At 40.7% G+C, this 24850-nt stretch overlaps 1 protein-coding gene across 1 annotated transcript; it reads left to right on the forward strand.

Moving 5' to 3' along the window:
• Positions 1–2984: 2984 nt before the first annotated feature.
• On the forward strand, positions 2985–23939 carry TSKS (testis specific serine kinase substrate; the record flags this gene model as incomplete). Its single annotated transcript, XM_083378966.1, has 10 exons — positions 2985–3065; positions 3190–3276; positions 3896–4170; positions 10480–10714; positions 12631–12729; positions 17173–17256; positions 18664–18710; positions 19057–19218; positions 20169–20309; positions 22566–23939. 10 exons carry the CDS (start codon positions 2985–2987, stop codon positions 22705–22707), a joined length of 1353 nt encoding a protein of 450 aa, XP_083235092.1. The 3' UTR covers positions 22708–23939.
• Positions 23940–24850: the final 911 nt, after the last annotated feature.

The raw sequence follows: 24850 nt of genomic DNA on the forward strand, positions 1-24850 counted from the left end.
TTGTAAAAATTTACCCCCAAATTCCATTTTCTCTAATACTTTCATCAGAAATTGCCAATCCAATTGATCAAAGACTTTTTCAGCATCCAAAAAGATCAGCGCTGCAAGGATCTGATTGTTTCTTTCCAAAAATTCCAACAAATCCACAATATGTCTCACATTGTTCTTCATTTGTCTACCACTTATAAACCCAGTTTGATCACCATGAATTACTTGTTGTATTACCCTCATTAATCTGTTAGCTAAAACTTTGGCAAATATCTTGTAGTACGTATTCAAAAGTGATATTGGCCTATAATTTTTTGCTTGGGTGACATCCTGATCTTCCTTCGGGATCAAGGAAATAAAAGCAGTCTTCCAAGACGGAGGTACCCCTCTTCCCATTTGAATTGTCTGGAACAGTTCCCTTAGAGCAGGGGTCGGCAACCTAAAAAAGAAAAAGAGCCACTGGGAACCGGTTCCATCACAAATTAAAAAAAGAGGGAGCCGCGTGCGTGTGTCCATGCACGCGCATGCGCAAAAAGGTTTTTTGCGCATGCGCGGGCGCACGCGGCTGCCATTTTTTAAAAAATGAGATGGAACCGGTTCCCGGTTGCCCAACGGCGACGGCCCGTCTGCAAAGCTGCCGCTTTCGGCAGCTTTGCAGACGGGCCGTGGCAGCTTCCTCAAAGAGCGGCGCCCCTGCCCATTCCGAGAGGTGCGCGCGCACCTCTCCGAACGACCGGAGGTGCGCGCGTACCTCCGCGCGAATGGGCAGCGGTGCCGCTCTTTGAGGAAGCTGCTGCGGCCCGTCTGCGAAGCTGCCGCTTTCGGCAGCTTCGCAGACGGGCCGTGGCAGCTTCCTCAAAAAGAGAGGTGCCCCTGCCCATTCCGAGAGGTGCGCGCGCACCTCTCCGAACGACCGGAGTTGCGCGCGCACCTCCCCAAACCTTTGGGGAGGTGCGTGCGTACCTCCGTGCGAAGGGGCAAAAAAGTAAAGTTCCTCCGTGCGAAGGGGCAAAAAAGTAAAGCGGCAGCTTCGCAGACGGGCCGCAGCAGCTTCCTCAAAGAGCGGCACCGCTGCCCATTCGCGCGGAGGTATGCGCGCACCTCTCCAAAGGTTTGGGGAGGTGCACGCGCACCTCCGCCCATTCGGGGAGGTTCGCGTGCACCTCTCCAAACGGGCGGTGCCACTCTCCATTTGGAGAGGTGCGCGCGCACCACTGCCCGTTGGAAGAGGTGCGCGCGCACCGGGCGGCTGGGAGCCGCAAGAGACGGCTCAAAGAGCCGCATGCGGCTCCGGAGCCGCAGGTTGTCGACCTGTGCCTTAGAGGCTTCACCATTTCTAACTGCAAATTTTTATAATACACAGCAGTCAATCCGTCAGTACCCGGCACTTTACCCACTTTTAATTGTTTGATTGCTAAAAAAATTTCTTCATCAGTTATCAATTGATTCATCCCTTCCTTTTGTTCTTGCGTAAGAACAGGAATATTAGCTTTTGCCAAATAAACATCTATATCTTCATCTCTAATCTTATCTCTAGCATACAGCTTAGAATAAAAATCAACAAAAGTCTTTTTAATAAGACTCTGCTGGTACACTACTTTACCCTTATGTTCTATTCTATCTATATTAGAAGCCCTTTGCTTCTTCCTTAACAAATAAGCTAACCATCTACCTGGTTTATTACCATTACAAAAAGTATTATGTCTAGCATATCGTAAATTAGTTGCCACTTGATCTGCCATTAACTGTCACAAAACATTTTCACACCCTATTGAGCAGAGGTGCTGCTTTTCAAACCTGCGGTGCTTTCTATTGACAGAAATAAGTCACCCTTCCCTAGCTTGTTTATTTATTTATTTATTTATAGAGCTGATGCAAGCACTACCCAATGTGAATTAGTGGAGAACCTAGACCTGAAACAGAACAGCAGAGAAGCTTGAAAACTCCTGAAAAATCTAGGTGGAGATAGAACTCAACCACAATAAAATCATATCGACATAACAGCAGACCAAGTAGCTGAAGAATGGAAGAATGAGATAAAGTGTGGAAACAAGCCATCTGAACAAGAGTTTAAATACCCCTTTTGTGGTATTTGAAGGAAGTCATAAAGACTATGAAAATGAATAAAGCAGCAGGTTTGATGTCATAAGAACAAAACGTATAAAACAGCTTGGTCCCCATACTCTGGAGTGGCTCCTGCAATTGATGAACAACTGTATAGCCATATTTAAGGTCCTGAAATTGTGAAGGCAGGCTAGAATTGCTGCCTTACTGAAACCTGAAAAAGACTCAGACGATCCAAAAAATTGCCAACCTGTATCACTCCTCTGCCACCTCTACAAGGCACTCAAAATTCATTGATGCAAAGATCATAAGGGAACAAGCAGGGTTTAGGCCAAGGAGGTCACGTTGTGGCCAAATTATAAACCTTATGCAGCATATTGAGGATGGTTTGAAACAAAGCTAATAACTGGAGTGGCTTTCCGGTAACATTACTAGAGATAATAAGCTTACAAGGATCATTGGCAGCTCCCTCCAAAATCGGAGATTTTATGTGATTGAATGGTAAAACAGTAGAGGGAGGATACAGAAGAATGGGCTGCCATAAGGAAGTGTATTATCTCCAACACTGTATAATATATATACAAAGAAATAACCAGTCCCCAACAACACACATCTATTCTTCTATACGGACAATATAGCAGTGGCTGCACAAGGATCAATTTTTGATCATGTAGCTGGGAAACGTATGGTAGCGTTAGGCAGTTATGACACCAACTACTCAAAGCCCATCCCCAAGAAGACTCAAGTGTGTTTTTTCCTTCTCCATGTCCTCCAAAACTGAGATACAAGGGAAGAGTTGGATATTATGTGACAAGGGAACCAACTATAGCACTGTTAAACACCAAAGTATCTCAGTGTAACACTCGACACTTGCCTGACCACTAAGCCAAGGTCAGCTTGAGGAACAATATCAGGAAACTGATAAACTACACATGGGGAGCGCAACCATCTACACTGTGTACATCAGCTTTTGCCTTGAGCATTTCTGCAGCGGAGTACAGTATGCTGTTCCAGTAAGGGGTGCATCTGCACACATGAAGCAAGTTGATATTGTCATCCGTATGCTTACTTACAGGTTGTCTCACCCCTATACCAATTGAGAAAATATATCCTCTTGCTGGCCTTGCCCCGTCTAAGATCAGGAGAGAAGTAGCAGAGAATCCTCGAACATCCTCTGAAGGGACATATGCCCCAGGCCCGCTGAGACGAAGGAACAGCTTTATGGTAAGAAAAAGCATTCTTGAAGGTACAAAGAACAAAATCGAATTAAAAACGCTAAAAATAGAGGAAGGAGACCATTAAGCAAGGAATAACATTAAAGGAGGATAAAGCTGAAGTATCTGACCTCTCTTATACTACTTGGAGGAACCTGAATAAGTTGAGAGTGTATGTGTAAAAGTGGAGGTTCTTGAATGACAACAACACAGAGAGCTTTGTCCATTGGCTGGCATGTTAGCTACTACCAGAAACAAATACCAAGAATGATGTAGTTTTAGACAACAAAGCCAAGAAGGCGGCTTCACTCTGGCAGTTTAAAGTTTGATCTAGACACAAAAGAAGGGGGAGGGGAAGGAACAGCAGCAGCTGCCAGCCTTCTTCTGGTAAATAGGTTTAGATCCCGCCTGCTCTTCTCCCTATTGGATCTGGTGAACCTTAATGTCAAGTAAGTCCCCTCTACAGCTCTGCATTTTCCATCGGGGATAGGTTCACAAGAAGCCCGCCTGAGCATGCCTCCCCCTGCGCCCCTTCGCTTTGAATCTCTTGATAGATTTTAAGAAATGTCATTCAAAGGCCGCCCCGCCCATTTCCTCCTCGACTTGAGGGATGCTTCTTGCGAAATCAGCAAGCGGAACCTCCGCTCGGGGCTGGGCGGGGGACAGTTCTTGGGAGCTCTTATTGGGCAAGAAATCCACGTCCCCCAAGCCCATCCGTGGCTCATTGGCTGAAAAGGCTGACGGCGGAACGGCGGCAAAAGAAAGGCTGTGGAGAAGAGGCTTGGAGACCGAGCTGCCTTCCTGGGAAAGAGCGACGGGCACCGTCAACAAATTCCAGCCAATTGGCTTTGAGGCACAACGAGCAAGGGCGTGTGGGGGTTCTCTCTTCTTGTCAACGTTGCCGGTTGGGCGATCAACTTTAGTTTTTCGGGTTACTCTGGGGCTATTTTGGGTGCTTTTATGGCCTTTAGACATGGGATGATATAGCAAACTGGCATGAAAAATTGCAAAATGTATCTCAGGGGCATAGATGATGCCCGCACACCGAATCGGTCAACTGGCCTCCTTCTCTCTCCCTGCATCACCTCAATCTCCAAATCCAGCGTATTCTTTCTCTTTCCCCACTTTACACCTCCTCTCCCAATGACTCTTTTGCAAAACTAGAGCGGGGTTCACACTTGCAACCTCCAACATCCCTCCCCTTAATATTCGGACTCCTCAAACTTTCCTGAATTCCTGGCATCCGGATGCCAAAGTTTCCATCCCCCCCCCTTTTTTTCCCCCTTCTTCCCTCCCCCACCTTTGTGGGCAGGTTTGCTGCCACTGCTGTTTATCCGGCTCAGCTCAGTCCCATATCTCCTCCTGAGACGGTGCCTACCCCTGCATGCAATAAACCAGTCACGGAGCAGCAAAGAAAATCCCGACGCTGCTGATGGGCACGAACCAGCTCCCATTTCAGGTTATCGTTCGCATGCCTTCCCTTGGTACGTTGGAGGGTGGAGGTCAGTTGAGGGAAATTTTTGGCCTTTGTGGGTTGGGTCATTTTAAGGTTTTTAGTCTGCAAAAAATTTGGGCATTTGGCAATGCTGCTTCCAGTTCTTCAAAGGACCTACAGTATTTGACTATTGTTTCATGAGAACTAAAAAGCATATGTGTATTCCTTTTTTTTAAGGATCGGGCACAATGCTATATATTCCCCAGTGTTTTAGAATTCTAAAAATCCGACTTGGGGGTGTCTTTCCCCCATTCATTTCATTTTTTTCCTGGGCACAATGCTATATATTCCCCAGTGTTTTAGAATTCTAAAAATCCGACTTGGGGGTGTCTTTCCCCCATTCATTTCATATTTTTCCTGGGCACAATGCTATATATTCCCCAGTGTTTTAGAATTCTAAAAATCCGACTTTCCCTCATTCATTTCATTTTTTTCCTGGTGGAGGATGTTTTTTCAGCAATATGTTTAATAAATCATTAATCCTGCCTTTCCATGTAAGTAGTAATGTAGAGACTAAGGAAACTGAAGGCATGAGTATTGTTTTTATAGTTTTATTTCGTTTGGATCCTGCCTTTTTATTATTTTTATAGACAACTGAAGGCAGACATATATTCCTTCCTCCTATTTTCCCCACAACAACCACCTTGTGAAATGAGTTGGACTGAGAGAGTGACTGGCCCAAGGTCACCTAGCTCAGGGGTCCCCACCCCCTGGTCCATGGACCAGCACTGGTCCATGGCATTCCAGAAACCGGGCCGCGCAAATAAGCAAAGCCCCATCCCCTGGATGCAGACAGCACATAATGTTGTGATTCAGGGTCAGCCTGTGGGTTTGGCAGTTGGGTCGGACGACTCAGAGGAGGAGGAGGGGGGTGTTGAAGAGCTTGCTGATGATGGCCTTGAGGCTCCGCAGAGCCCTCAGCCAGGCCCCTCCCACCTGGTCACAACGGAGACCCAGCTGTGAGCCTGACAGCGTGGATGAAGATGACCCACAGCTGGCCCTGTTCAAGGACGCCTGACGCAGGAGGCAGTCAATCAGGAGTAAACAGAGGAAGGCAATGGGGCACCTCGGAAGGAGGCAGAGAGAAGCCACGCCCTGAACTGTATAAAAGGGGAATGCGTGGGAGGGCTGGTTTGCTGAAGGCAACCGCTTGAAAAGCTCCTGTTTCTTGGTTCCTGTCTTGTTCTGTTTGTTTTTGTATTCATAAATTTGGCAGGCTTAATTCCAGCCTCTTGCCTTCTTGTAAAAGGGGTTGTCCCTGCCTTTTCCGCAGGGCCGGTAGCAGGCTGGTACAGAATACATAAAACCACGCCCCCTCCAGTCCACAGCAAAACCTCTCTCCACAGAACTGGTCCCTGGTGTGCAAAAAGTTGGGGGCCACTGACCTAGCTGATTTTCATGGCTAAAGCAGGACTAAAACTCAGGGTCTTCTGATTTCTAGCCTGGTAGTTAAACAATACACCAAACTGGATCTTATCTGTTCTCTTATGATAGCACTTTGCTTATTTATTTACCTACAGCTTTGCTCATTTATTTAAATATATTCATCTCCCTATATAGATCTAAATTGCTTGAATACAGTTTCAAAAAGTGAAGCAGTCTGATTTTGCATAATTCTAATGGGAAAGTTTAAAGCTTTGTTTAATTCATAATGGCTTGGTATGCATTTATGTTAAGGTATAGCCAGATTTTTATTTACTCAGATAAAACCAACATATTAGTGTATGGTTTAGTCTTATTGGAAACTAACTAATGGATATAGTTATTGCATTCATATCCTGACTTTTCTTTGGGAATTCAAGTTGACATGTATGGAGCTGTTTTCTCAAGTTATATCCAACACAACAATCCTGTCAAGTAGGTTGAGCTGAGAAAGGGCAACTTGATAAAATCAGGTCCAAATATATTGTGAAATATGTATCAATTCAGCTGTGGTTGACTCAGCAACCAATACTTAAGCATAGCATATCAGCTCAATTGTTGTGGTTAGTTGACACCTCATGTTGATCAAAAATAAATACAAAATTATGAATGTTTCCTTTGATTTACTATAGACAATACTAGCCTTTGGTTTAGCATTGCATTTGAACCAGTCCATTGCCAAAGCAATCATCTAAATGTTTTGGATAGTTTGCGAGTTATGTGTTTTGCTTAACAATAGCAATAGCACGTAGACCTATATACCGCTTCACAGTGCTTCACAGCCCTCTCTAAGCGATTTACAGTCAGCATATTGCCCCTAACAATCTGGGTCCTCTTTTTACCAACCTCGGAAAAACAGAAGGCTGAGTCAACCTTCAGCCGGTGAGAATTGAACTGCCAGCAGCTGGCAGTCAGCAGAAGTTAGCATGCAGTACTGCATTCTAATCACTACACCACCACAGCTCATAATAAATAGCTAGATATTTCAGAGAATGTTTTGGCTAATACCTTTTGATAGCATCCAATACTGTGATTTCATTTTTAGCCCAACCTAGAATCTCTGCTGTGACTTTTAAGCTCATGATTCTTTACTGACAAATGCTGACACCAGCTGGATGCAAAAAAAAAGGGAGGATAAGGATAAGGAGGAGATTATAATGTTTATTGTATTCCAGCTGTAAGTAATGAGATCATGTATAATCTTAAACGTTTATTTCCCAAATTCCCTTTGAGATTACCTATAAGTTTATGGCCAGAAGATTGAGAGATAAAATCAAGTAGACATGGAAAATATACAGCAAGTGAATACTTTATCTTTGTAGATTTGTATAGATGTTATTTCCTTGAAGCTTGTGGAAGAGATAGTGAGCAGCAAACAGCACAAAAGTCATATAGACAGATTATTTGTAAAGCATAAAAAGACAATTTCATTTAAATACATTGATTTGGAATTTTATATAATATTTCAGTCTACATATAGCTAACCATAATCTATATTTGGTTTAGTTTCATTGTGCAGTGTGAACCTCACTTTATGTGATATGTAAGTCTCACTGATTACTTAACTGTGATTCATAGAACACTTGCAAACTATACAGCCTAGTCAGTGTAGCGGTTGAATCTAGACATTGCCTTCCTGGACAAGGTATAAAAGAGCAGTTAATTGTACAGTATTTGTTCAATTCAATCAATGTAATTTCTTCAGTGTCAGCATTACATCTTTGGATTAGTTTTCTTTCAGTTGAAGGCTATACTGATGCCATAGAATGTTGATGGTGCAAATTGTGGATGGAAGAGTGGGGTTACATGATTGGCAGCCCCGTGGCAACCATTGTGAGGTCATGAGAGCAGCTAGAAGATCCTTGCCCTGCCTGGAGAGCCAGTTGGCTTATAGATAGTAGATATTTCCTGGTGTGGTACAGGCAAGAAAATCTGTGCTCATACCAGATATCGAACCCCAACCTATAATGGCCAACATTGTGGTGAAGACTATCTGGCAATCCAAGGAAATAAATGAGGCTGGAGACACACCAACAAGCATTGAGAGTCGAGTCCAGAGCAACAAGGATCAGCTTGGAAAGACTACTAGCATCAAGGGCTTTCCCAAAAAAAAGAAAGCTGTCTCTTTCCATGGGTGAGTGACCAGGGGAGGGAAAGAGTAGAAATGAAATTCAGTGCACTACTTATAGCAAGGGACGCGGTGGCTCAGTGGGTTCGGAAACTGAGCTTGTCGATCAGATGGTCAGCAGTTTGGCAGGTCGAATCCCGAGTGCCGCGTAACAGTGAGCACCTGTTACTTGTCCCAGCTTCTGCCAACCTAGCAGTTCGAAAGCACGTAAAAATGCAAGTAGAAAAATAGGGACCACTCCAGTGGGAAGGTAACAGCGTTTGTTCCGTGCGCCTTTGGCATCTAGTCATGCTGGCCACATGACCATGGAGACGTCCTCGAACAAGCGCTGGCTCTTCGGCTTTGAAACGGAGATGAGCACCGGCCCCTAGAGTCGGAAATGACTAGCACGCATGTGCAGGGGAACCTTTACCTTTACTTATAGCAAGTAAGAATCTACAGGAAAGGGGATGCAGAGTGGCATTTCTGCTTTGCTTATAAATGGTTTTAGATTCAGTTCCATGCATCTGGAAAGGCCTCTGAGAAGAGATTATGCAAAACACCTTTTTCTCCTTCAGTTCATCAGATCCCAGCTTTGTTGAACTTGTAGTCTGCATAAAACTGGCCAAAAATAATGAATGTTTGTAGTCCAACACTGAGCTAAGTGGATAATGAATCTTCATCTGATCTAAGCAGGTACTACAACAGTGGTTATTGCTGACAACTTTGGCTAGGCATTGTGAGAAACCATTTAGATATCTTTTGGACTATCGGTGAGATGGGTCTCTGTGTGAGTGGATGGATGGGTAGCACTAATCTGCAGTCTTCACTTATTCATTAAGTGAGTGATTTTAGTTGGTAGTGCCAAAAGAAGAAATGAAAACTTTGGGCACTTTTATGTGCAGTGCCCCAGGACTTCATTCTCTTCCCTATCCTATTTAATATTTAAATGAAAACATTGAAAAAGGTCATTTCTTGGTTTGGAGTTCAATAATATCTTCCTGATATCTAGCTTTGAACTGAGCAGGAGATGCATTTTCTTCCAGTGTGTGAGGGATTGAATGGAATGGAATGAAACAATGTAAAATTGATTCAAAGCAAGAGGATGTTTACTGCTTGTTCAGAAATAACTGGGCTTCTTTTGTGGTCCTGTATTGGCTTTAGAGAGGATCACATTCCTTGATGGAGCTAGTGTGAAAATGGATATCCTGCTATTTGATTAGCAGGTAGAATCTTTTACTAGAGAAAACTTTGCACAATGTTGTCTAGTGTTTCTTTTACATTTCTTGTGGAATGGGAGACCTTGGCAATAGTCCCTCTTATCCTCGTAACATTGATTGTTCCAATATGTTCTGAGTTGGGCTGCCTTTGAAGATGTCTTAAAACTGTAGTTGGTATTCATTGGTGCTCATTGGCTGGGAGCACAATGCGTTTCAATAGGATAACATTGGGCTGTGGTTCTTCCTTGATTAACAATTAATTTTCTTGTATAAAATGCTGATTTTGATAATGAAGCCTTTATGTTGCTTTACTGAACCATCTTCTTCAAATAGGTACAGTGCATCCTATTTGGGAGGAGCTTCTTTGGATTTCAAGAAATGATGGGGATGAGAGCCTTTTTGATAGTTACCCTATCTTTTTGGAACAGTCTGCCCCTCTCTCATTCTGTTTGAACTTATTGGATAAATAAATATGACCTCATTGAGTCACCCAAAGAGTGTTGACTTGGCAGGCTCTAAGTGATGGAATAAATAAGACTGGATACCCTATCAATGTGTTGGATTTCAATTCTCAAAATTTCCAGAAGAATATTCCAGGATTTCAATATAGGAATCCCTTAAATCGCAGATGTTGAAGGCCAACACATACATACAAACATCATATTTGAGACAGGTGAGCTAGGATTTCATATTGTTTTCATATCTTCATATATTGATATTTGTTTTCTCATAAAAGGAGTTTAGAAAGCAGTAGAAGTTAATAAAACTGATACCAGCCAAGGGTTGCTCTTAGTTTTCAAAAGCTTAGGTATCAAGCTTTGCGAGCCACTGAGGCATCAAAAGGCTCTTTCTATAGATTGCTATATGCTATAGATTGCTATATGCAATCTCTCTGCAGTATATTTTGTAGGTAAGAAAGCAGTCAACAGCTGGATCTAAGGATAATGTATGCCCTTTTTTCCAAAGCAGAGTTGAGCCCCATTTTACCAGTGAAAGCCCTAATCTGAATTTGAAGCGTTCTTCTGCTTGCACTAATGTTTCTCTCCTGAATCTAACTGATGGGGAACGTGATGATTCCACCACGGAGAATGAATCCACAGATGATGGAGGCCTACCAGGAGGAGCAGGAGGCGAAAGACGGGATCCTCTGTTTCCCATCAAGCCAGCATGGTCAGAAGATGAAGATGAAAGTTTTAGCCAGCAAGTGAGGAAATGAATCACATACCTGTTGCTGCTTTCCTAGATAATTAATTTGCCCTGAGTTAGTATTGTTCTAATAATAGAGAAGAAGAAAACATTTATGCCACTCCCATAAAAAAGTGTCCTATTGCACTTTAAACAATATATTGATTAGCTCACTGGTTACCTGATACCATGATACAGTTATATATTTTTAAGATGCCATAAGATTCTTGACTCTTTAGTGCTATAATAGACTTACAGATTCTCCTTCTGCAAGTTTTAAAAAAAAAAGTTTATACGCTTGATGCGTTTTAGGTCTGTTTTCAGTCCATATTCCACTTTGAGGATGCTGCTTCCAAGTCTTCCACATTTCCTTGGTGATTGGAAAGGATGAATACTGTTTGAACTTCTATTTTTTTAATTAGTTTATAATATATAAAAATACAAAAGCAAATAATGGGAAAAACAGGGAAAAGGGAAGGGGAAAGCATAGAAAAGAAGGGAAAAAGAAAGAAAAGGCATTGACTTCCGATTCCCTTTAGTGCTGTTAAATAATAACATCAAACTTCAACTTTTTTACTTTATAAACTAGATATTTCTATAACAACAAATCTATCTAATCGGTAAAATGCAAAATCAAAGTTTAGTCTTTTTCCCACATCAAGCACAAAGTCCACAAGCAGTTTCCAAGTATAAACAAGAGTAATTCTTTTTTTTTTAAATCAAAGCAGTCAATTTAGCCATCTCTAACTCCACCAACTTTTACAGCCATTTGTCCAAGACAATTTTTCCCTCCCCCCCCTCAATTACCCTGAATTTTAGTGTTGTAATTTGGATATTATGATTACTGAATGCACCATTTCTATTTTCCATGGTTAAAAATAGGCAGTCAATCTACTTTGCAAATTCCACCAATTAAGTCTTTTAAAAGAAAGCATTTCCGCACAAGTCTGAGACAGTTGCTTGCATCAATTACAATTTTATGATGCACTTTTGTAGAAAAATTAATATTTTAAAAATTCTCATTATCCGTGTTAGACTTTCTTAGTTCATCCCTTGTCAAACTTTTCATCCCTTTATCCCTTGTCAAGCTTTTTTGCAAAGTATTTTTTAAAAGTAAAATATTTAAATCTTTTATGAATTTGTAATCCAAAAATGTGCTTTTCTGTGGTAAAACAAAACCTCTGAGGCTGTAAAATAAATTTTAAATGTGGTTCAAAAATAGGGTGGCAGTCAGTGGTTCAAAGGGTGGCAGTCAGAATTAAACAATGTATTTCCCGTGGTAGAATCATTTAGAGTAAAGAAAATCTAAATGAAACACATGATTTAAAAATAAAATTCTGAGTTTATTTTTAATTCACTCTTTTCTGTATCTAATGATATTGCAGGAGGCAAAAATTAAAGAGAATCAAGTTTTATTTTATAGAAAGGAGTATTTTCGCCATTGTTTGTTACAAGAAAACTATTCCTTAAAAAAATATTCATATGACCTGGTTGTTTAGACAGTAGACTAGGAAAGAATTTGCCAATATAAAATCTCTTCAAACATAGCCCACAAGATTAGCTTTTCTAGAAGATTTCACTCTCTTGAGATCCTCCTTCTACAGTGATCTATTTCTGTCATTCTTCCTTCCACATTTGTTTTCTGCGCTTAGGCATGGCCTTTTATATTGTTCCAAATATTTCTTTGTTCCCTGTCCATGACCCTCAGCTGCAAAAGATACATTGTAACAAGCAAGTTTCTACTTTATGGCCTCCTGAGTCACTTAAAAATGTCACTAATTTATTCTGTTACTTTCAGTAACAAATTTCTTAGGTCCCTAAGAAGACCTTTCAGCTGACATTGAGCTTGAAATAAATGATTGGGAAGTGTGAAGAAGTCAGGAGTAAGTGGATTATGATTTGCTTGATCTGGTCCCTTCTTATGCTCTCTCCCAGCAGGAAGTCAGCAACAGTGGCCTTTTGCGAGCCAAGGACTCCATTACCAGTCTCAAGGAGAGGACATCTAAGGTCAACCACCATCTTCAGAATCTGCAGGTCTGGGGTTTTTGTGTGTGTGTGTACAGACTACATAGCTGAAGAGTTAGATTTCCACACTGACCATGTCTGTTTCTGCTTTTATAGCCAGGAATGTAGAATGAATTTGTCTTTTTTTTTTGAAGGCTACCAATGCAAGAGTTCTTCAGTCTGACTCACTGGGCCATTTTGAGAAAGGAGAGGCTGAATTCTGTCCATCTTGCTGTATAATCAGATCTGACTTTGCCTTCATTTTGATTGGCTTTATTGCTATTGTTTAATTTTTTAAAAACAATACTGTTGGCAAAAAATAGTTAAAAATTAAAAAGCAAGAGTAAATATGTTGATCTTTAAGAAAATAAATTCATAATTAGGCAATATTTTGCCTAGAACCACTTAAAATTGACATAACCCTTAATCAGAGAAAATCATACCAAGAAAAAGCAGAACAAAGGGTGTTGGTGGGGAAAGGTAGGATTGGAATGAGGGAAAATGTTTAAAAGTAGACTATGCACATTATCCATAAGATTAACATTTTTAATTTCCTTATAGCCCTAGTAGTTAAGATTAGGCAGAAGTACAGGATAACAAAATAGCAGAGTTGGAAGGAACTTGAAGGTTTTCTAGTCCAGCTCATGCTCAAGAAAGAGACTCTATATAATTTTCAGACAAATGGCTGTCCAGTCTCTTCTTAAAATACTCCAGTCATGGAGCACTCACAAGGCAAGCTTAAGGCAAACTGTTCCAGTAGTTTATTGTTCTTACTGTCATGAATTTTCTCCTTAGTTCTAGGTTGATTTTCTCCTTGATTAGTTTCCATCCATTGCTTCTTGTCTTGCCTTCTGGTGCTTTGGTAAAATCTTCTTTGTGACAATCCCTCAAATATTGGAACACTGCTATCATGTCCTTCCTTTCACTAGATTACATATACCCAATTCCTACAACTGTTCTTCATATGTTTTAGTCTCCAGCCCCCCTAATCATCTTTGTTGCTCTTCTCTGTACTCTTTCCAGAATCTCAACATCTTTTTTATATTGTGGTGACCAAAACTGGATGCAGTGTTCCAAGTGCAGTCTTACCAAGGCCATATAAAGTGGTACTGACTCTTCATGTGATCTTGATTCTATCCCTCTGTTAATGCAGTGTAGGATTGCATTGGCTCTTTTGGCAGCTGCCGCACACAGTTGGCTCATATTTAAGTGATTGTACAACAGGACTCCCCAGATCCCTGGAGTTAATTCCAGGTCTAGGCAGAGAGATAACAGAATTGTTTGAAAACATCCAGTATTATTGCATACAAAATACATGAGCCTCTGCTTGTTTGGTTAGCATCAGTTTGTCTCTTTTCTCAACGTTTTCTAGAATGAAGTAATTGTGCTTTCCCATTTTTGAAATTCAATATATTTTTTCCATAAGCAAAGTATACTGGTTCCTATTTAGAAAATCAATTTTCCTGCTATATTGTCAATTGCCAGCAGGAACTATATTTATTTTTATGTGAAAGGAAAGAGATTGAATTACTTCCTAGGAGAAGCAAGTCTCTTTTCTTACTTGGCCAAGGAAAGTGAGGCTTTGAGAGCCAAATTAATTCAGTAGCGAATTTTGTCAAGATGAAGAATATGGCTCACTGATAAGTAGATCACAACCTACTACTTGATAAAATAGAAAAATGTGGGTTAGACGGCATCACCACCAGATGGATTCGTAGCTGGCTGACCGGCTATACTCAGCATGTGGTCCTCGATGGAACTGCATCTACATGGAGGGAAGTGTGTAGTGGGATGCCCCGGGGCTCTGTTCTGGGCCCAGTGCTCTTCAAAATCTTCATCAATGATCTGGATGAGGGGATAGATGGGGAACTCATCAAATTTGCAGACGACACCAACCTGGCAGGAATAGCCAAGACTCCAGTAGATAGGCTTAAGATACAGAAGGATCTTGACAGACTTGAACACTGGGTGCTATCTAACAAAATGAAATTCAATGGTGAAAAAAGTAAGATTTTACATTTAGGCAAGAAAAACCAAATGCACAGATATAGCATAGGTGGTACCTTGCTCAATAGTAGTAATTGTGAACGGGATCTTTGTGTCCTAGTGCATAATCACTTAAATATGGGCCAGCAGTGTGCTGCAGCTGCCAAAAAAGCCAACATAGTGTTGGCTGCATTAACAGAGGAACAGAATCAAGATCACACTTTACAATGCCTTGGTAAGGTCACACTTGGAATACTGCATCCCGTTTTGGTCACCATGATGTAAAAAAGATGTTGAGATTCTAGAAAGAGTACAGAGAAGAGCCACAAAGATGATGAGGGGGCTGAAGGTTAAAAAAATATAAGGAACGGTTGCTGGAATTGGGTATGTCTAGTTTAATGAAGAGAAGGACGAGGGGTGACATGATAGCAGTGTTCCAATATCTCAGGGGCTGCCACAAAGAAGAGGGAGTCAAGCTATTCTCAAAAGCACCTGAAGGCAGGACAAGAAGCAACGGATGGAAACTGACCAAAGAGAGAAGCAACCTAGAACTAAGGAGAAATTTCCTGACAGTTAGAACAACTAACCAGTGGAACAACCTGCCTCCAGAAGCTATGAATGCTCCAACACTGGAAGTTTTTAACAAGATTGGACGGCCATTTGTCTGAAATGGTATAGGATTTCCTGCCTGAGCAGGGGTTGGATTAGATGACCTCCAAGGTCCCTTCCAACATTATTATTATTATTGTTATTATAATGCCTTTCATGTAGTAGCTTGGCATGAAGCAAGGAGCTGATAGGACCACAAGAGCTACCTATTTTCTGCTACACCTTTTCTTTCTTTTCATCATTTTCTCTTTTTCAAGCATCAGGTAGCAAAGATGGGACAGATAATTCTTACCAGTCAGTTGTTGAGAGTTTTGAAGAAGGCTGAGGGCCACATGCTGTCAAGTCTGACATACTTGAGGAGATGTGGGTTTCCAATTCTTTCTCATTCTTGAAGTTTATAATTCCTTCTCACTTCTTGAGGTTTATTTATCTGAAGGGTGGCCCCAAATATTTTTATATCTGTGAGGAAGATCAAATGGCCCTTCTCCTGCCCCTCTGTAAACATAAAAATGATACCACTTATTAATGCCCTAGTTATAACAAAACTAGGTTCATGCTTTGTAATAAACCATGTTTGTTTGACCTTGGTTTATTGAATAACCCACAGTGTGAACTGCTGTCAGAATTTCTTACAGGTGTTCTTATGCAAGATAGCTACTAGCTTATCCAGTCAGAATGGAAGCAAATATTACCAGAAATCTAGCTTGTTGAGGCTCTTGGAAAAGCAACATGCTGCTGGCATAGCATAAGCCACAGCTCTTTTTTTTGTGCAACAGGACATCCATGGAAGGGATGAGACTTATGGCTCAATGGTATAATTCTGTTTACTCTGTTTTGATAACTAAAAACTAAAATGAGAATTGATGAGCAATTTTCATAAGCAAGAACTTATGGGTCTTGTGCTTAATAAAAGTATGACTCCAGAGATGTGTCATTGAACTTTGAACATATACAGTGTCTCCAAAATGAGATGTTTGTGCATGGCATTCTTATATAATTATGCCTATAAACCAGTGAGCTTCAGCCAGATTATGTACAATTCCCATTTTAGTTTTTAGTGACACTGCTATCACTTAGGCTTGCTGGTTGGGGATTTTATATGCATCTCTCTGCCCAAATAGTGTGACAGTGCATGTAGTTGTCGGAAATGAGGCAGAGCATTATCTAGAATCATCCAACCAGCTCATATAACAGAAATGAACATAGGGTCTATGTAACTTAGTGGCGCTGGACAATGCTGTGAAAATGCTAGATGAATGGGGCAGAGCTTTTCTAAGCAGATTGGAAAAGAAAGCTAACAGTTTTCATTTGCTGTATCTGATCCATGCCAAAGACAATGATGCAGCAGCGTGCAAGTGAGATGCTTCTGTATCAAAACAGCCCCTACAGGTATGGAAGGGCACTCGGCCATCTTGACTCAGCCGTTTTTATTTGGCTGAACCTTCCTTATAAAGGAGGGGAAAGAAGAGCCTTGTTGATTGTTTTGAACCTGCTAGAGAAGTAACAGAAGAGGCATGTAGATCAAGGGTGAAAGCCAGCTGGTGTAGTTGTTAAGGCATCAGGCTAGAAACCAGGATAGTGGATTCTAATCCTGACCTATGCATTAAGAGAGCTGGGTGACTTGAGCCAGTCACTTTCTCTCAGCCTTAGGAATTAGGCAAACCACATCATCATTGTAGTTAAAATCAGCTTTAAAGTATCAAGCTTTTTTTTTTAAAAAAAGAAGAAGATATTTTTCCTTCCTCCCAGCTTCCACTTCTTGAAAAGACTTCTAAAGAAAAGAAACACAATGTTAATTGCAAATCCATATTAGTTCATTCCACTTGTTTGCTTACTTGGCCTTTTAAGTTTTTTCCTATTCCCTAAAATTTCGTATAGGAAAGCTGTCGAAAGGTGACAAAATCTCTAGAGGATGCTGAAATTAAGACCAGTGTGCTGGAAGAAAATTCAGCCCTCCTGGAGGTGAGACAGAAGATTTAAGACTTGCAGAAATATGGGGTGGTATCAACAGTACAAGTAATTCACAGCATGTGGAAAGGTAACGAAGCTGCTACAGAGCTATTAGTTGATGGAGAACAGCTGCCAAAAAGTAAGATTATAAAATTTGTGATCTGTGATTGCACTTAAGGAACCAAGACTAGTTTCCTCTAGCATAAACAGAGGCTGCAATTAAGGTTTCTAGATCTTTTGGAAGAAAAACAGAAACAAAAGCAATTTTCTGTGGAGCTTTTCAAAATCAGGAGTATTGGGCTGGGTTGGTCATCTGACCAGCTCTCTGTCACTTATCACAAGATGTCCATTTTTGCCTCTCCATCTGTCTCTTTTAAATCTTTCTCTTATCATCTTTGTCAAGGGATTCTTTTCAGATATTAAAAAACCCCAAAAACCAAAATATGGACCTTTTTAGCAAAAGACAGCTACTGTCACATAGGGATTAAGGAGAGATTGTAGTTCAGGTCCACTGGCAACTATAAGATTGCCAGCTTATTTTTGTCACACACAGTTCTTTCTCCAGGTTTCCCAAAAACAATTACCTTATGTTGTAAGCTGGCCTACAGCACAGTATAATTGGTTTGGGGAAAATTTGGAGAAAGAGCTGTGTATGACAGAAATAAGCACCTTCAATCATGATTCCTTGTGGCATAATGTTTTTGGAACAATGTGAAAGTGTTTTGTTGTCAACTTTTCTGGCATTTTTTTTTAAAATTCTCAGTCTCACCAGCATTGCATAATGGTTAAGCTTTAGATTGGCATTGAAGGGAAAGGCACAAATCCCACTCCACTGTCACCTGTAGAAGCTCATTTTGTCAGTTCCTCCCTCTCAGCCCACGCTAATTCCCAGGGGTGTTGCCAGAAATCAGGATTAGTGCTAAATTTGCTACTTTGAGCTTCTGAATAAAAGTTGGAGTGGAAATTTAATAAATGGTATCATTATTTATTGTCATAAGACTCCCTGATGGGCTGAGTACTACAGGTCTGACTCTCTGTATCTGTCAGAATTAGCCAAGTTGCTACGCTCCGTAGATGAAAGGTGCAGTGATGATAGAACAATATTGAAAACTCAATATTGTCTCCTTGCTAGGTTTCTGGTATAGGATAATTATTTTTAAATGCTGCAACTGATTCAGCTGTTCGCCCCTTTTATTCACCATCTTATTAAATTGAAAAGGATGGAATCACTCCCAAAGAAAATCACACCAAACTGTTTTCTTCTGTGGATGCCCTGTTTTTTTTCCTCCAAATCTTTTGGATTACAACAACTAAAGTTTCTAGCTAACCCAGCTAGACTGATTGGGAACTATGAGCACTGTAATAATTACACTCCGCCCCAAATTAATGTTTCCCTGTCATTTCCCCCACTCTGTTTAGGAGAAGCTATGTAACTTGCAGCAAGTTCAAGTAGAAGACTTCCTTTGGTAAGAACTCATCGCACTGGCTGGAACAGGGGTGGCAAGTGGGGTCTCCAAACAACTTTTGGACTTACTAGGCAGAATGGTAGCAACACTCTCAAATTCAGCCATCTATGAAGAGAGTAATGCTGTACAGTCATCAGCAGCCTATGAGGTGTGCTGGAAGCTAGGCAGTTGCGAAGTCTTGGGGATGAGGAGGGCATAGATGAAAAGCCAAGCATGGCTTGCACCTTTGGCTTGCTTTCCTCTGCTGGGAGAGATCAGGTACTGTGAAGTGGGAGTGGAAGAGCCTTGGTTTTGCTAGAGGCACCAACTCATCAACCTGGTCTCTTTCCATCACTCCTCGTTTTAGGAAATGCATGCTGGAGCTGGCCCAGAAGGAGGAGGCATTGAGGCTGCTGGCCCAGCTAGGGGTGCGCTTGGAGGGGGTTCTTCCCCAGCGGGAAAGGACACAGGTGGAACAAGGCCAGGAGCTCCGGGTGCTGCGGGAGGAACTGGATGAAGTCTCTACCACGTATGTGCCTCTCGTGAGCAAACAGGCATCCATTTCTCTCCTCCAAAGAGCCCTCTTTTTCCCAGCAAAGACAAGACCAGATTTCAGAGATGAAGTCAAGCACAACCCATTATTTACTGTATCCTAGAGCTAAAATACAACCAGAAATCTAGTTAGCTAGCTTTTGCTATTGTTCCTAGTTGGGGGTTTGTTCCCCACCTACTTATAGTAGAACCTTTTCCTCCTAGAGATTTGGTTTTAGAAAAGTTGACTGCAACTTCTATGATCATCACTTTGTATTAAGAGTTATAATTATTTGTAGCTCTAATCCTGTAGGGATGGTTAGTATGTTGCTTGTTATAGTTTTGTTGACTTGGAATCAAGAAATCCTGATCACTGTAATTTTTCTTTTAAAAAGTGAAGTTTTTTTTTAGCATTTATGAGAATTCCAAGAGCAGGCTTCATGAATCTGCCTATGGTCTCTTGGCCTTTTTTCTTCAGTAGGTTTTCTTCCACATTAATGTAACCTAATTCTACCAAATTCTTCTCTTTGCTTAAAAAGTACCAGGTGGTGCAAAAGTTCAGACATCAGATTCAGAATAAAAGAGGGTGGGTCCTATAATGTATTTTTAATAAAGATCTACAATTGTAGATGAAACTCGATATTGAGCCCTCCACATCTCATAGTAACGAAGAGTAAGGGAGAATAAAATGTAGCAGGACAGAGAGTCTGCAGCATCTCCTGAAACACAAATGCCCCAAACCAGAAAGTCACTATTCTTCTGCCAACTTTTCATGTGAAAGGGCTGTAAAATGAGGTTGTTCCAATCTCAAGACCAGCTCCAGAGATAAGAAGGTCTATCCGTCTACGTGGTAGGCAAATTTACATCTCTCTGAGCTGTTACAGGGCTGTGAATTTGGAAATTGTGGAAGTTTGCCCTTTTACTTACAACTGCTTTCTTCTCTGGTAGGGCAAAACGGACTTCAGTGTCTCTCACTCAGCTTCGGGCAGACCTGGATGGGCTCCTGGAAGACCTATCCCGACATCTTGCAACACTGAAGACTATGGAAGCATCTGACCGGCCTCCTTCTAATTGTGCTAGATGTTCCAGGTACCTAGTTAAACCTCTGGGTCAGAACTGAAGAATACAGGCCAACCTGATAGCGAGAATCAGAAAGCTGGACTAAGGAAGGATGTGGAGATCAGGGCAAAGTTAGGTTTGATTCCCCTGATTTCACACAGATCAGTATCAGAAAGCCTCTAAGTAATGTTTTGCTTAATCACAATTTATTAAACAAAGCATTACAAATAGCCCTTAACTTATGACCATAACTTAATCTGGAATTATGGTTGCAAGTCATGGTGGTTGTTAAATTGATTATTGTGTGACTGCACCCAATTTTATCTTTTTTTGCAGAGGTCCTTAAGGAAATGTTTTTTTTAGTTTTTTTTATTTTAATCCCATTTATATCCCGCCCTTCTCTGAAGACTCAGGGCGGCTTACAATTTAAAGCACAATGTGCTTAGCAATAGCCTTCATTCTACGTATATACCTGCTTATTAGGGCTTTCGCCCCCCCCCCCCCCAGTGGCATTTTTACAAAGTCAGCTTATTGCCCCCAACAATCTGGGTCCTCATTTTACCTACCTCAGAAGGATGGAAGGCTGAGTCAACCTTGAGCCTGGTGGGATGCGAACCTGCACTAATTGCAGGCAGCTGGTGTTACTTAAGGAGGCATTAGCCCACTGCTCCACCAAGGCTCTTGGTGCCATGTTAATTAAGCAAAAGCATAGTCATTAAGTGAACCCATTTTACTCAGTAGGTTTTTTGCTAGTAACCAGATACAAACACTAGAAATCAGAAAAAAAAACACCTTGAAAAAGTTAGAGCAAACATCTCTAAATGTGAGTGATGCAGTTATTAAGTGAAGACTCCCTATATTAGCTACATTCGCACATTAAACCATAAATCATAGTTGAGCCTGGACTGCTGCTTGAATTCCCAGCCTGCTGGGAGACTGTTGGAGGTCTTCCAATGACTTTCTTATCCAAAAAGGGATATGTCAGAAAGATTGTTGCTGACAGAAGAAATTATTAAAAAGTAGAAATATATTTTATCTCTAGGACTCAAGCTCCAATGTTATTTGGCTTTTTTTTGACTCAAAAATATACAGTACATACTGGATTGTTTTTAGCATGTGGGATTTGGCATAACCTATGGTTTGTAATTTCAAGGCCCACAAAAGCTAAGATAAAACCAAATGTAGCATATTATGGCTTAGCATGGTTGACTGATTAAATCAATTTAATAGCTTCCCAATTAACACATGAATCAGGGCAGTATACATCAATAGAAAACAATATGTAATAAATCCCCAACATTAAAATAGGGTAAAATATATTCCTAAAGTAACTTCATCTAACTAAAACTAATCCACAAAGAGTCCAATGGCACAAAATCTCCCACCCCGTGTTTTGGGGAAAAGGCTAAATCTTGGCAACTTTTAAGCTGTATGGATTTCAGAATCCTGAGCCAATTCCTGATTCTCAAGCCTAGCACGAGCTGAAATCCACCCAGCTTAAAGTCGCCAAGGTTGAGAAATGCTTTCTTACTGGATGGCCATGATGTATCAGAATAGCTACAAATTCTAAAGTTTCTTTATCAAGGACTATCCAAATTTTTTTTGCTCAAGCAGTCCATGAACAGTATGTCACCTAGAAATACTGACTTGAAGTTATAGATTTTCTTTCATAGACCAGCAGGTAATTGCAGTTTTCCAGAGAAGGTTCAATATTACAGAAACAAGTAAATTGACTTCCCATATGAACAATTAATTTGCTGCTGAAAAATGCAGTTTTCTACAAAATCCAGTATCTGGCATTGGCTTTAGATTCCTGAGAACATCTGTTTTCATTTATTTAAAAAAAGTTCAAGTTGCTACAACTCATGTTATTGGCATGCATGTTTAGAAGAATCAAGGAGAGCTGGCTGCTTTTTAAAACACTTTCTAGCTTAGATGTTTCATACCTATTGCCTACCTCCTCTCTTTCTTCTAATGATATTTTGAGACACCACCACCCTCTTCGCCAGTTCTGGAAAAAGGGGAAATTGTCCTAAACCAGTATTAAGTTTGACAGTGCTTCTTTGTTCTTTATGTTAAATAAGCTCACTTCCAGAGAGATCTTATATTATTTTCAATGCAGTAAATTGCACTTTTCTGGCATTGCACGGAGGCAGTTTCCTTGACATTGTACTTGGCTGTTTCTCTCTCTTTCAAGTCTTTAAACAGTCATTTTTTCTACATTTACTGACTGTGTAAATGACATTCCTTTTCCTTTTTATTTCACCTCCTGATTCCCACCTACAGCTACAGCATTGTGAATACAGAGGTGCTGCGAAAGATGTTTGAGCATGCGATGGCACCCATTTTGGAGGAGCTGAAGCAGCGGGCCCAATCAGAAGGCATATGCCCCAGCTGCCAGCGTTTGCAGAAGACGATGACACAGTGAGGCACAGAGTAGACTAAGCCCAGACCCTCCTGCCCCTAATAAAATGTTTCCAGAGTGAAGCCTTTCTGGAGCATTTTTATGACCCTAAGTGAATGCAGGCCAGATTGAGACGGCCTTGTACTGGGAAGTCTGGAGGCAGATTCACCTTGGCTATGGAAGTACCATCTGCAAAGCTGCCTCATCCTGAATCTTGTTCCCATTCTACTCTGACATCAGTTCACCAAAACCTCTTGCAGAAGTTTGTCTAAACACTACTAAAATAGTTTGAGAGATTGGAAGATGAACCTGTGATCTTCAGCGGGCAAGGCACAATTGCTTTGTCACTTAAGCTTTTCTTCCTCTCACCTTGGCTCATACAGGGAATTCAGTCCATAGTCCAAGAGTTAAATGCAGCCTCTGAAAATCCTGCATGTGCTTTCTTGAGCAATTCTGTTAGTGCTGAATGGTAGATTAAATGTGACTGAAAGTCATTACATTGACAGGGAACAATCAGTGATATTACCGTAATTGTAATGATAAATGGAAATTAAATTGTTTTGTCCTGGCCCTGTTGATTTTGACGAGTGCAGCCTCCATGTACTTTTCCAAGTCCAAATGTGACTCAAGGGTGAATAATGCTACAAATTGCTCAGCTATAGTTCTGCACTACCTTCTGGTTGAATGATCTTCCTATCTACCTCCATGTTGCTCTTTTTCTCATTTGCATCTATTTTCCTATAAACAACTCTTTGTACTTTCTAGGAAGGATAATAGCACTGAGATTGGTGTAGGACATGAAATAACTTTGGGGAGTCAAACCACCTTTCTATATCCAGTTGAATAAATCTATAGGCATTCACAAAAAAATAGTGTATTGGTGATATAACATATTGCCTGTTCAAGCTTCAGGTTTTGGGATATGTGAGCTCAGAAGCACAGTCGTGGTTTTTTTCAATAATAAGCAAATTAGCATATGTCTGTTTCAAGTTTTCTCTTCTTGCAAAGTTCACTGAAAGTTTAGAGTGTCAGTTTTGTTCTATTTTATTTATAAACACATCTTTTGCATATATAGAAATCCATCACTTTTGCATTGTTATTTATTCCCCGGACATAGTCTCTTGGTGGTTATATGAAAGACAATTTCCAGCTAGTATCCTAATTTTAAAAATACTCTGTAATTGATCTGTCACTTCCCAGGTATTCCTGTAAGGGGAAATAAGGCGGGGAGCCTGAGAAACAATAGGGTGGAAGAGAAGGAAAAAGAATCACTAAGGAGTTTCTAAATAAAATTGTGTGCAAAGATAAATTTAGTTTTGCTCTTTCTTTCCCTTCCAGCTTTTTTGTGTCATGGAGCTGAAATTGTCAAGAGAACACCAGCATTTGGCTGGGGCAGGCATTATTTGTTTAATCATTTTATATCCTTGTGCAGCCTTGTAACTAAGCTAGCAGTCTTCAGCAAATTGTTCTTCTATCTTGAAAAAGTTTTACTGGGTAAAAAGCTGAGCATAAAGCTATTGCAAATCAAACTGAGCTATAATGAGTCTCTTGATAGCCCACAAGTTAAGACCAGTAAAGCAAAGACACCAAAATGGTGGTTCCAGGTATTTCCCTTCCTGAGAGATAAATATGTACTAGGAATGTTACTTGTTGATGTTGACTATAATTAACTGCCAAATGTCAGAAATATGTAAGTTACAGGTACTTGGGTTCATTCAGCTACCATTCAGTTATGATAGTGCTAAAAAAAAGTGATTTACTATCATCTTTGCACTTACAACCATTGTGCGTCCCTGTGGTTGTGTGATCAAAACTGGGTGCTTTGCAAACAGCATGTATTTAGGACAGTTGCAGTATCCTGGAGAATGGAAATCATGTGAAGGCATAAAATATAATATCAGGTGCACCTCACTTAATGACTGCCTCACTTTGTGATGGACAGTCCAGTCCCAATTGTGGCTGTCAGCTGAGGTCTACCTGTATCTGCTGTTCTGGGGACAGAGAGTGAAGCTAAAAGGTGTGAGTCATTTTAAAAATAAACTCAGTTCTCACACCCTATTTGATATCCACTGCCATTTCTCTGTCTATGGTAGCTCATAAATCATCCAAAATATAAATTAAAAGTGCATCTTTCTCAATCTTTCATCTGCTTAATAGTTGCTCAACC

The sequence above is a fragment of the Vipera ursinii genome (assembly GCF_947247035.1).
Source record: "Vipera ursinii genome assembly, chromosome: Z".
Classification (NCBI taxonomy): Eukaryota; Metazoa; Chordata; class Lepidosauria; order Squamata; family Viperidae; genus Vipera; species Vipera ursinii.